The sequence below is a fragment of the Acartia tonsa genome, chromosome 14 (genome assembly GCF_053477335.1).
Source record: "Acartia tonsa isolate MP-2025a chromosome 14, ASM5347733v1, whole genome shotgun sequence".
Lineage (NCBI taxonomy): Eukaryota > Metazoa > Arthropoda > Copepoda > Calanoida > Acartiidae > Acartia > Acartia tonsa.
In genome coordinates, this window is record NC_137273.1 from 41,487,485 (window position 1) to 41,500,959 (window position 13,475).

At 32.3% G+C, this 13,475-nt stretch overlaps 2 protein-coding genes across 3 annotated transcripts in view; both read right to left on the minus strand.

Annotated features, from left to right (window-relative positions):
• LOC145305990 (uncharacterized) overlaps positions 1 to 287 on the minus strand; it is a 48,603-nt gene extending 48,316 nt beyond the window's left edge. The window contains exon 1 of the mRNA XM_080147906.1: positions 157 to 287. Within this exon, the coding sequence (XP_080004032.1) occupies positions 157 to 221 (65 nt within the window). The 5' untranslated portion in view covers positions 222 to 287. The remainder of the gene's footprint in view (positions 1 to 156) is intronic.
• The window catches only part of LOC145305885 (protein FAM221B-like), a 519,245-nt gene that overhangs the window by 267,493 nt on the left and 238,277 nt on the right, over positions 1 to 13,475 (minus strand). The window lies entirely within an intron of this gene.

Here is a 13,475-nt window from a genome sequence, read left to right on the forward strand (position 1 = left end):
TTCCTAGTTCTTACTCAACTGGTCTGAGAATCATCATGCAAATTTAAAATCGATAGGACAATTCTAACATGTCCAAATTCACAAAAACAGCTAACCGTTACGACGGACGGATTGACCTACACTAATTATAGAAAAGTTTCACTATTAATAAAATACCTTAATTTAACCAACAAAAACACATAAACAAACATCTTTGACGATTTTTCACTTAAACTCTTCATTTCAATTATTAAAAAAATGCACTTTTTATTATTATGTTTTTTAATAATGTTGTTGTCACTACTATGGCTGTTGCAGGCCAACTGTTGTTGTTCTGTTGTTGTGTGAGTAGTAAAGTGTTGTTGCGCTGTTGTTTTTAAAGCGAAGCTTTTCTTCAATTAGACTCTGTACGCTGCTCTGTACGTCTGTAAGTAGGGGTTAGGTATTTTAGTAAATTTTTTTTAACAATTAATTTTTGGGAAACTTGGAATAAGTGAACAGCTAAATGTATTATTTAATGTTATTGGACTAATAAGTTATTTTTTCCAGTATGGCATAGAAACCGTTTAATATTAGCTGGATTAGAACCGGTTCTCAGTCATAACGAAAAAGTATGTATACCAGCGTATTTTCCAATGAAAATTAATTCAAAGTTCATAACAAAATTGGTTTCAATCCTATTATCTTTAATTTCAATATCCGCTAAAGCTGTCTATAATACGATGCGATAAATAGCTATTAGGCGCCTTCAAGTTACACTGTAATTTAGTATTTAATATATACATTCTAGATTATATTCTATTATTAAAACAAAAAAGTTAGTACATCAATATTTGTATATGTTTTCCGACTTATGGATGTCGTGATTATTGTTGTTGATAGTAAAATGTTGTTGTTTGCGCCACTGAACACAACTCCACTTGCCAGTCAGAATTGCACTTTGAACTATGAAAAAAAACAAAAAAAAATTCTATGGGGTGTAAGGGGGGAAGGGGTATCAACTCTTTAATCCCCCCCCTTCCATTGTATGTAACTACTAGTTTATACCAACCAATAAAGATTTTAAAAAAGGTTTGACCTTAAGATATTTGTTTATTTCTAAATATTGTTTTAAGCGTAGATTGTTTATTATTAGATGTAAGGATTTTGTCAACTTTTAAAATGTACGTTGCGATTATAAAAATCTCAAGTAAAGATATACAAAGAGGAAGTTTTAATTGTGTATCTTCTTTTTTTAACTGGTCAAATTATGTGGTATTTGTGTTATATAGTTTCACTTATTTTAAATCAATAGGACAATTCTATCATACCAAGGATATTTGTTAAAATATAGGAAACTAGCGGCTTCGCCCCTAGCCTCTAGGGGCTTTACCCCAATAGGTGATAAAAAAAAAATTTGGGCGAAATACGTAAAAGGACCAAGGAAATCCCCTATAAAAAAAAAAAAAAAAAAAATGGGGAGGGGATTTTTTGTTTTTTGGGGGGTTGGGGGTGTCCCACCCCCCAAGAAAATAACCTAAAACAACCACAGGACCAGTAGGTATATTCCCTGAAGAGTAAAATCCGATCGGTTCAGTGGTTACCGAGATCTTAAGGGACGGACGGACAGACAGACAGACAGACGGACGGACAGACAGACAGACGGACAGACATCGTTCTACTTTGTATTATAGAGCTAGCGGCTTCGCCCCTAGCCTCTAGGGGCTTTGCCCCAAGAGGTGAAAAAAAAAATTGGGCGAAATACGTAAAAGGACCAAGGAAATCCCCTACAAAAAAAAAAAAAAAATGGGGAGGGGATTTTTTGTTTTGGGGGAGTTAGGGGTGTCCCACCCCCCAAGAAAATAGCATAAAACAACCACAGGACCAGTAGGTATATTCCCTGAAGAGTAGAATCCGATCGGTTCAGAGGTTACCGAGATCTAAAGGGACGGACGGACGGACAGACAGACAGACAGACAGACGGACGGACCGACAGACAGACAGATAGACAGACGGACAGACAGACAGACATCATTCTACTTTGTATTATAGATAACCTTTCCACAAATTTATTTAAAGTTTCAGGGATTAAACAATGGCCGATAAATTAATGTACATCCCCAATGATGATACATAAAATTACCCTTTCTCTACATTACAATTAGCGGTTGAAACATCTAAAAACTAAACTCAATGAAGCAACCAATCAAAATGCAATAAAAGTTCCAGAAGTTGTTAACCCAACGATTAAAAAAACGGTAATATATAAATTTGGGGATTCTTGTAATAAACATTCCAATGTCCCCTCCCTCCCTGGGTAAGTGTAGCTAAACTAAACATAGCCGAATCATACAATTTGTTATAGGCTTAGGATTCTTTAACAACAGACGAACGTACAAACACCATATGTAGAAAGTTTGCTGTCAAAATGTGAATTATTGCAGTGAGGGAGGGGATATTGTACTAATAAAATACACTGGTACCCAAAGTTTTATAACCACTTTATCCTATTTGTTGGCTTACTTAATTTGGTAACTTTCATCGAATTGTGATTGTTGTCCAAACGTTTCAACCATTATTCATAATCTACTGAAGGGTTAATTATGTTTAAAATCATTGAGGATATGTGTAAATTTATTGTCCATTGTCCTATCCTTTCATATCCCTGTTATATATTGTGATATTTTTTGAAGGCTTTAATTACGGTTCTTTTATTGGCCTTTCATCTAGCTGTTAACATTTATCAATAGCGTAGATGCTCTAAAACTAAAGTATGTCCGTATGTCTGTCGATCATTCTGTTCGAATACGGGGATGGGACAGTAGTAAATAAAAATATATGTATTATACTCCCCTATGTATAGATACATATTTTTCGGGGGAAGGGTCAATTTTTTCTAGGGGCGATTGCTCTTTGAGTGTGGTGGTAAACTCCCCCGTACATTGTTTTAAACCTTCCCAGGACTTATAAGAAGCTTCATTGTAAAGGAGAATTAAATCAGTTCAGACAAACACCAAGGCATCCTGTTACTTTTATATCAGAATTATTTTCGTTGCACTGCTCATGAACCGAAGTATCCTTGTTTTTTTTTTATAAAATAGAATTAAATTAGGCTATTTAATTTTTATTTCCTTATGAGAGTTGTTGCTTTATTGTGATAGTTAGAGTGACAATTATATACAGGATTGTTGCTTCATTGTGATAGTTAGAGTGACAGTTACATACAGGGTTGTTACTACATTGTGATAGTTAGAGTGACAGTTACATACAGGGTTGTTAATACATTGTGATAGTTAGAGTGACAGTTACATACAGGGTTGTTACTACATTGTGATAGTTAGAGTGACAGTTACATACAGGGTTGTTACTACATTGTGATAGTTAGAGTGACAGTTACATACAGGGTTGTTACTACATTGTGATAGTTAGAGTGACAGTTACATACAGGGTTGTTGCTTCATTGTGATAGTTAGAGTGACAGTTACATACAGGGTTGTTACTACATTGTGATAGTTAGAGTGACAGTTACATACAGGGTTGTTACTACATTGTGATAGTTAGAGTGACAGTTACATACAGGGTTGTTACTACATTGTGATAGTTAGAGTGACAGTTACATACAGGGTTGTTGCTTCATTGTGATAGTTAGAGTGACAGTTACATACAGGGTTGTTACTACATTGTGATAGTTAGAGTGACAGTTACATACAGGGTTGTTACTACATTGTGATAGTTAGAGTGACAGTTACATACAGGGTTGTTGCTTCATTGTGATAGTTAGAGTGACAGTTACATACAGGGTTGTTACTACATTGTGATAGTTAGAGTGACAGTTACATACAGGGTTGTTACTACATTGTGATAGTTAGAGTGACAGTTACATACAGGGTTGTTACTACATTGTGATAGTTAGAGTGACAGTTACATACAGGGTTGTTGCTTCATTGTGATAGTTAGAGTGACAGTTACATACAGGGTTGTTACTACATTGTGATAGTTAGAGTGACAGTTACATACAGGGTTGTTACTACATTGTGATAGTTAGAGTGACAGTTACATACAGGGTTGTTACTACATTGTGATAGTTAGAGTGACAGTTACATACAGGGTTGTTACTACATTGTGATAGTTAGAGTGACAATTATATACAGGATTGTTGCTTCATTGTGATAGTTAGAGTGACAGTTACATACAGGGTTGTTACTACATTGTGATAGTTAGAGTGACAGTTACATACAGGGTTGTTACTACATTGTGATAGTTAGAGTGACAGTTACATACAGGGTTGTTACTACATTGTGATAGTTAGAGTGACAGTTACATACAGGGTTGTTACTACATTGTGATAGTTAGAGTGACAATTATATACAGGATTGTTGCTTCATTGTGATAGTTAGAGTGACAGTTACATACAGGGTTGTTACTACATTGTGATAGTTAGAGTGACAGTTACATACAGGGTTGTTAATACATTGTGATAGTTAGAGTGACAGTTACATACAGGGTTGTTACTACATTGTGATAGTTAGAGTGACAGTTACATACAGGGTTGTTACTACATTGTGATAGTTAGAGTGACAATTATATACAGGATTGTTGCTTCATTGTGATAGTTAGAGTGACAGTTACATACAGGGTTGTTACTACATTGTGATAGTTAGAGTGACAGTTACATACAGGGTTGTTACTACATTGTGATAGTTAGAGTGACAGTTACATACAGGGTTGTTAATACATTGTGATAGTTAGAGTGACAGTTACATACAGGGTTGTTACTACATTGTGATAGTTAGAGTGACAGTTACATACAGGGTTGTTACTACATTGTGATAGTTAGAGTGACAATTATATACAGGATTGTTGCTTCATTGTGATAGTTAGAGTGACAGTTACATACAGGGTTGTTACTACATTGTGATAGTTAGAGTGACAGTTACATACAGGGTTGTTAATACATTGTGATAGTTAGAGTGACAGTTACATACAGGGTTGTTACTACATTGTGATAGTTAGAGTGACAGTTACATACAGGGTTGTTACTACATTGTGATAGTTAGAGTGACAGTTACATACAGGGTTGTTACTACATTGTGATAGTTAGAGTGACAGTTACATACAGGGTTGTTACTACATTGTGATAGTTAGAGTGACAGTTACATACAGGGTTGTTACTACATTGTGATAGTTAGAGTGACAGTTACATACAGGGTTGTTACTACATTGTGATAGTTAGAGTGACAGTTACATACAGGGTTGTTACTACATTGTGATAGTTAGAGTGACAGTTACATACAGGGTTGTTACTACATTGTGATAGTTAGAGTGACAGTTACATACAGGGTTGTTACTACATTGTGATAGTTAGAGTGACAGTTACATACAGGGTTGTTACTACATTGTGATAGTTAGAGTGACAGTTACATACAGGGTTGTTACTACATTGTGATAGTTAGAGTGACAGTTACATACAGGGTTGTTACTACATTGTGATAGTTAGAGTGACAGTTACATACAGGGTTGTTACTACATTGTGATAGTTAGAGTGACAGTTACATAAAGGGTTGTTACTTCATTGTGATATTAAGAGTGACAGTTACATACAGGGTTGTTACTACATTGTGATAGTTAGAGTGACAGTTACATACAGGGTTGTTACTACATTGTGATAGTTAGAGTGACAGTTACATACAGGGTTGTTACTACATTGTGATAGTTAGAGTGACAGTTATATACAATAATGCAACAAGGATGACAACTTACATTAAAGGCAATGCTGGTTCTTTCTCTGAAAGTACCTATCGAGCACTAATCCCAACCCCTTGTTTTAATAAAAATTTAAAAATTCAACATATAAAATATAAAATCCATACGGAAATAATCTTACATAAAATATTGAATCAAAACAGTTAAATAAGAACCAACAAGTTTCAAATGAACATACATACTTTCTTGTAACAATTATAGAGTAGATAAGCTTTCCAGATTGTACCTAATTCTTTCTGGAATCTTCATGCAAGGTTTTTCATCTATTTTAACATTTGTTAATTAACGGTCAAAAAAGATGGGCCGAACCTAAATATTTAAGAAGCTTCACTTTCATTGAAACAATTTGCTTTATCAATGAGCTAAAGCTGCTATGAAATCTACTCTATGTGTAGATAATTATAATTTTAGGATATTTATCATAAATCAACGTTTTAGAAGACGAAGAAAGTCTCTCTCAAAAAAACTCTGACGTCATAAAAATGAGGGATGAGGAGAGGAGAGTAATAACTTTAAACCATAGAATAAGTTATTTCTTTTATATTTAAGAGAGAATTGTACATTAATTTATCGTCCATTGTCTAAACCATGAAGATTTCTAGGGTAATATGGCAAACCATATGCGGAATTGTTTACACACCCCGATATTTGTTGTGGGAAATTTTGACACTGACATTCAGACTAAACAAAATTATTCTGACACACACAAAAGAACAAATAGTCAGGGATCTAAAGGGATAAGACAATGGCCGATAAATTAATGTACACCCCCTGTGATACTGCACAAAATTACTCCGGCTGTACATTAAAATTAGTGGTCGAAAAGTTTAAACACTCAACTTAATGAACCAATCAACATTTAATTGATATGTCATCTTATATGAAGACGTTATTATATAACTTTGGGGACTAGTGCAATAAACAGCTCAATGTTCCCTCCCTCCGTGAGAAATATTAGATATAGATAGCCTGATATCTAGTTGCCGAAAGTGTACGCAGTTTCCTGAGTGTTTCCTCATCCTAGCTCAATATTTACTACTAGCTAAAAAAGCTTCAAACTTCAAAAAAAAAAAATCAAAATTTAAAAAATTCAAATTTATAATGTATATTGTATAAATCGTTTACACATTCAAATTTTGATTTTTTTAAGGGAAGTTTGAAGATTTGTAGCTAGTAGTAAATATTGAGCGAGGATGAGGAAACACCCAGGAAACTGCGTACACTTTCGGCAACTAGATATCAGGCTATCTAGATATAGGATAGAGAGAATAGTGTGGCTTTGAACCCGATTAATAACCGGTTCTTAGCCATAACTAAAAAATCATGCATGGTTTCGTATTATAGACAACTTTTCACAAATAATGAAATATAAATCTTAAAATTAATACCAGTTTTGGTGGCCCTAGCATTCGGAACTGGGTAGTGGTACCAGCTCCAGAAATATTTATAAACCTGCCCTATAAGAAGCTTCACAGAAAAGGAGAACCATATCGGTTCAGTGATTAGCGAAATCATTTGGTACACACAGACACACATCCTGCTACTTTTATACAAATATAGAACTCCTAATTATTAGAATGTTAACTCTAATATTTAGACAAATAACAATTCAGTATTTCTTTGATACACACATTCAACAAGAAATGTATATCTAACCAAGAGTCGTCATCCGCACAGCCGTTGATTAGTGTGGATGTGGCGATAACTGAGGTTTGCTGCGGCTTAGGGTGACTGACAGAGTGTTAGGCTTATTGGGTGGCTAAGAAAGCCACGCGGCTGACAGTGAAACTAATTGGTTTGCTTGCATAGCCGCGCGGCTGACGTTGTCTGTGGCGGCCATCCCTGTATCGTACATTATAATTTACAATTTGCTTTTGTATTTCTTGATGTCGGGTTAGTTTATTATTACAACTTAAAAATCTTAATATAATTTCCAGTATGGCTTTAAACCTAAAACATCATTTTCCACGAATATTAAATAGAATTTTTTTTATAAGTATAACTTTGAAAAATCAAGATTAAATATTTTAAAAATTGTGCAAAAAATGTTCTAATTGTAGAAAATCCAGGGATCTAAAGGGATAACATAATGGCCGAAAAATTGATATAAATCCCGAATGATGATTAATAAAAATAACTATTCTGTATATTACAATTAGTTGAAACGTTTAGACACTTAACTTAATAAACCAACCAATCAAAATTCAATAAAGCACCCGAAGTTGTTAAGCCTACGAAAAAGATAATCATAAAACTTTGAGGACTAGTGTAATACAAACAGCCAAATGTCCCCTCCCTCCGTTAGAAAAAGCTGTGTTGTGTATTATAGGATACGACAAAAAGTTCAGAATTTGATTTGAATTAATGTGGTACTGTACAGTGTACACGGAGGAAAAGGACATTGTACTGTAAATTATTAAGGTACCCAAAGTTTTTATAAACTAACTCTCTACCTCGCTTACTTTAGGTCCTTTTATTAAATCTTGATTGGTCAACCAATACTTTTAGTTAGGGCTGGGCCGGATAACGGATATCAGGCTAATTTATAATGCTGGATATCCGGTCCAATCCTACTTTTAATCATTAGAGTAAAACACTAGAACGGGCAAGAATTAAATAACTGTATCTCCCCATAGACCTCTTATTTTTTAAGTAATTTAAGTTTTTAAAAAAAAGATTAAGTCGATTTTAAGGTACTAAAACGCAACAAAAAAAAGGAAGAAAATGTCCATTATGTACAAAAATAGTAAGATCTTTAATTTGACACCTTACTTTTTGAATTTTGTCAGGTAATTATTGAAAAAATTGATTTTTTTAAAACCCACGAGAATAAAAACTTTGAACTTAATTTTATCATTTCACTGGTAAAAAAATATGGGTTCATATATACCTTTAGAATCAGAAAAATATTACGAATCCATTGTAAGCAAAATTGAAAAAAAGTAAAAAAATAAAAAATAAACAAATGGCCAATTATATTTTTTGTTCTTGTGCCCACTCTCAATTGGGTCATTGAAAATCGACCAAAGGTGTGTTAGCCAAGTAGCAGAAAACAATTTGGTAGTAGACGAATAAGGTCATTGAAAAAGGAAGGAAGGAAGTTATCTGTACATATGTACATCTATACTATAAATCTGTTTTTTAATCCACATAAAGGGTTATATAATTTATAATCATTGGGATGATGTCCATAAATTAATTGTCCATTGTCTTATCCCTTAATATCCCTGGAGTAGTAGGGTTAAATTGGAGTTAAATTGACAGAAACATGACTCGAACTTCCTTTTATTATATTGATATTTATGCCCTTTGCTATTTTGCTAAAATAGATAGATAGATTATAAGAGGTATAGAAAGAAAGATAGATTAAAAGAGAGATAGATAGATAGATAAATTAAAAGAGAGAGATAGATACATTAAAAGATAGATTAATAGATTAGAAGAGAGATAGATAGATTAGAAAAGAGAAAGATAGATTAAAAGAGAGATAGATACATTAAAAGATAGATAGATGATTAAAAGAGAGATAGATAGATTAAAATATAGATAGATGAATAGATTAGAAGAGAGATTGATAGATTAAAAGAGAGATAGATACATTAAAAGAGAGATAGATACATTAAAAGAGAGATAGATACATTGAAAGAGATATAGATACATTAAAAGAGAGATAGATACATTAAAAGAGATATAATTAGATAGATAGATTAAAAGAGAGATAGATATATACTATATATATAGATTAAAAGAGAGATAGATAAATTAAAAGATAGATAGATTAAAAGAGAAATAGATACATTAAAAAAAGATAGATAGATTAAAAGAGAAATAGATAAATTAAAAGATAGATAGATAGATTGAAATAGAAATAGATAAGTTAGAAAATAGATAGATAGATTAAAAGAGAATTAGAAAGGCCAAATTTAATAGAAAGATTAGGGAGGGAGGGGACATTGAACTGTAAATTAAACTGGTACCAACAACTTTTATCTCATTCCTTGGGTACTTTTTTATTAAATTGCGAATGGTTGGTTGTAAACTAGTAGTGTCCGAATAATAATGTTTAGGTAATGATTTTAATCAGCAGAAGGGTTAATTTTGTTTATCATCATTGTGTATGTGCATCAGTTTATCGTCCATTGTCTTATCGTCTTAAGATCCTGTTTTAAAAGAGTTAGGCTTTTGGCTTGTAAACAGGCACAACGTCTGTTTATAAACTATAAGTGGGGTAAAATTGCTTTCAAAAAAGTTCTCATAAAAAAAACACACTGTATAATTAGATTTATGATTTATGTTCGATTATTCGATTGATTCGATTATTTGTATACTGATTTCTAGGACAACTAATTACAATGTTTTAAGCGAAGCATGTCAATAATCAATTTCTAAAAATGTAAGTACTTAAACATTTTCCTGTATTTAAGCAGTTTTACAACAAATTAAAATACAATTTTGTTTCGACCTTCATACCGTTTTATTCTGATTATTCAGTTCTGACACTCTACAAGTATTAATGTTCGCTTGTCCTACCGTTTCAGATCTTCGTTTTTATGTATGTTGTTATCCTTGTTCATTGACGCTAATGCCGAGGGTTTAGAAATATAAATAGCAAATTGGAGAATTGCATCTACACATCTAGGCTTTAACCCAATTAAATGTTCAAAAAAAATCAAAATTGACATGTTGTCATTTGCACATTTACTGAATATATGTATAGAAACTTTTTCAAACATTTATTTAAATACTATGAGGGAGGAGACATTGGAATATAAATTTCACTGGTATCCAAAGTTTTATAACCACGTTATCTTATTTGTTAAATTTTAATTGGTTGGTTTTGAATTCAACCAACTATTTTGACCAGGAGAATGGATAATTTTATTTATCATCATTGGGGATATATATCAATTTATCGTCTTATCTCTTTAGATATCTTTTCTTAGTTGTCTTATCTTCAAGTTGCATATCACTGTTCCCTCATATTATAAGTTTTGAAGTGGATTATCAATCTAAGATATTCGTATTAATTAATTCAAGATCTTGGGATATTCTTAAATGGGTTTACAAAATATTAGCTGTGAATACGATGTATAGATTTTTAAAAAAATTCGCAGATTTTTTTTGAGAAATTTAGAAGATTTTTATTTATTTTAAATTTTGACAGCCCCTTCTTAAGTTTTTGTCACCTTCCAATTAAACCAAAATCGAGGGGGTTGTGAGCTTTAGGGGTTGTACTACAGACAACAATGGGGGTGTATCTTTAATGTCAGGAAGGTCTGTCTACCCTTAAATTTAAGATTGTTTGACTTTTTTACCTTGACAACCCCCTTGGCTGTATTTGGTGGTTGTACAAGGTTGAACAGTGGACACCCATGGAGGTGTATCCACCCCCTTAATTTTAGCATGCCTCTGTTTACAGCACCCTGATTCTTTGTTATTCTCAACCAATTTTTTCAGATTTTTTTTTTAGCTGAAAGAATCAGAAAATAGTTATCTTTCGTCTTATGCGATAATATGAAGTCTACCTGCTAAAGTACAAGCTTAATTTCAGGTTTTTGGCTATTTTTTCTTTTTAACTTTATAATATAAAGCACCAATTAAAAGTTTCTCCACCATCCATTCGTATATGCTAATTTAGTTTACCAAGAATATGATAAAGGAATCAAATTTGGGACAGATATAATTTCACAGGGATCTAAAGGGATAAGACAATGGCCGTTAAATTAATGTACATCAACAATGATGATGCACACAATTACCCCTTCTGTAGGTTACAATTAGTTGTTGAAAAGTTTGGACACTCAACTTGATGAATCACCAAATCAAAATTCTATAAAAGTTCCAAAGGTTGTTAAGCCAACGTATAAGAAAACATTATTATAATACGTTGGGGACTAGTGTAATAAACAGCCCATTTTCCCATCTCTCTCTGTATAATTCAGCTATGAAGACTTTAGGAAATGAGGGGGAGTGTAGAGTAGACCCTACTCTTTACATTTTAGTTAAAAAAACCCAAAAAGTAAAAACTTTTTATGGAGGTATTTTTTCTATGGGACTATTTCTCTTGGGAGGGTTCAGGTACCCTCCCTCAAAAAAAATGTTTAACCCTTTCTTGGACCTATAAGAAGCTTTACTGTAAAGGAGAACCATATATCCAGAAGTTAGCGAGATCATTCGGAACAAACACACAGACAAACATTCTGTTACTTTTATACTATTGTGCTATTTTTGTACCTATTATAGAGACATATATATAATAGATGATCTAGGTAAAATATATAACAAGGATGATAACATCCATAAGTAGCAAAGCACAAACAATCATGGATGGAAATATGAACAAAGATATTTTGAGAGCATTTTTAAAATCAAGAATAGATTTATGAAGAAAAAAAATCACGAAACCTTTAACATGTATTTTTAATTTTTAAATATTTCATAATTCAGAGTTACGGACTGACCGACTGACGGACGGACTGATAGTCGACAGACAAAGTGAATTTAGAGTAGCTTCGCTACTAAAAATATCTGGAGTAAACAATGCATAAATTACTTATATTTATATCAATAAAGCTACTGACGATAGGGACTGACAGACGGACGGTTAGACAAAGTGAATTATAGACTAGCTTCGCTACTAAAAATATCTGGAGTAAACAATGCATAAATTACTTATATTTATATCAATTACTAGATCATCTCATAATGGATGTTCTGCAAATAATACAAAATATCTAAAATCATATTTACAGAAACGATAAAAATTCAAAATAGTATTTTAAAATAATTTTGTTAATATATAAAATTGAAATTTTTAATATATTGTATAGGGTTTTTTTCAGTCTGACATATTTTGTCCTATGTATTTTTAAAAAAAATATAATTTGAGAATTTTGGAAATAGCCTAAGACCTCCCAAATGTATTAATAAAGTTTCCCTGAACATTACAACCGATTCGAACCAATATTTTTTTTAGGTCTGAGTTTAAGATACTCTTGACTACATTCTTCTTTAAAACGTCATTTCTTATTTGCCGATTTTTGCAACCTAAATAAATTTCTAAAATATGTTTAAAACCTAAGTAAAATTGGACTTGATGTTTATACAAACAAAATGAGGGAAGCTGAACTTTATAAAATATTTTTTTTTAATTGCTAAGCTTTTATATAATTTGGGTCCGTCCGTCCGTACGTCACAGACAGTTAACTCTCTTCGTAATTTAAAAACTTTGTATGGTGATGCTTGTATAAGTTTTGACTAGGTACGATTTAGAAAGCGTGGCAACTCTATAATCGTTACAAGAATGTCTGTTCATCCATTTTAAACATATTGATTTTTAACTTTTTTAATAACAAATTTTTATGTGATAAGATTATCCGATTAATATTTGGAACACTTTTTCCAGGACAACAAATTACAATGTTATATGCGAAGCATCTCTATAATCAAGTCCTAAAAATGTAAGAATGCCCTTAAACAATATCCTCTATTTGAGCCGTTTTTCAACAAATTTACTTACAATTTTGATTCGACTTTTATACTTTTATATTCTAATCATTCAGTTCTAACACTCTACAATTGTATATGTTCGTTTGTCCTTTCGTTTCAAAGCTTCGCTTTTATGGATGTTGTCATCCTAGTTTTTATGTAAAATAATTATGTTGTTTTGTAAGATAGTACATTCTTTGCTTATGTGATATCTGCAATATCAATAATATTCAGAGAGGGAGGGGATAATGGCATTTAAACTAATC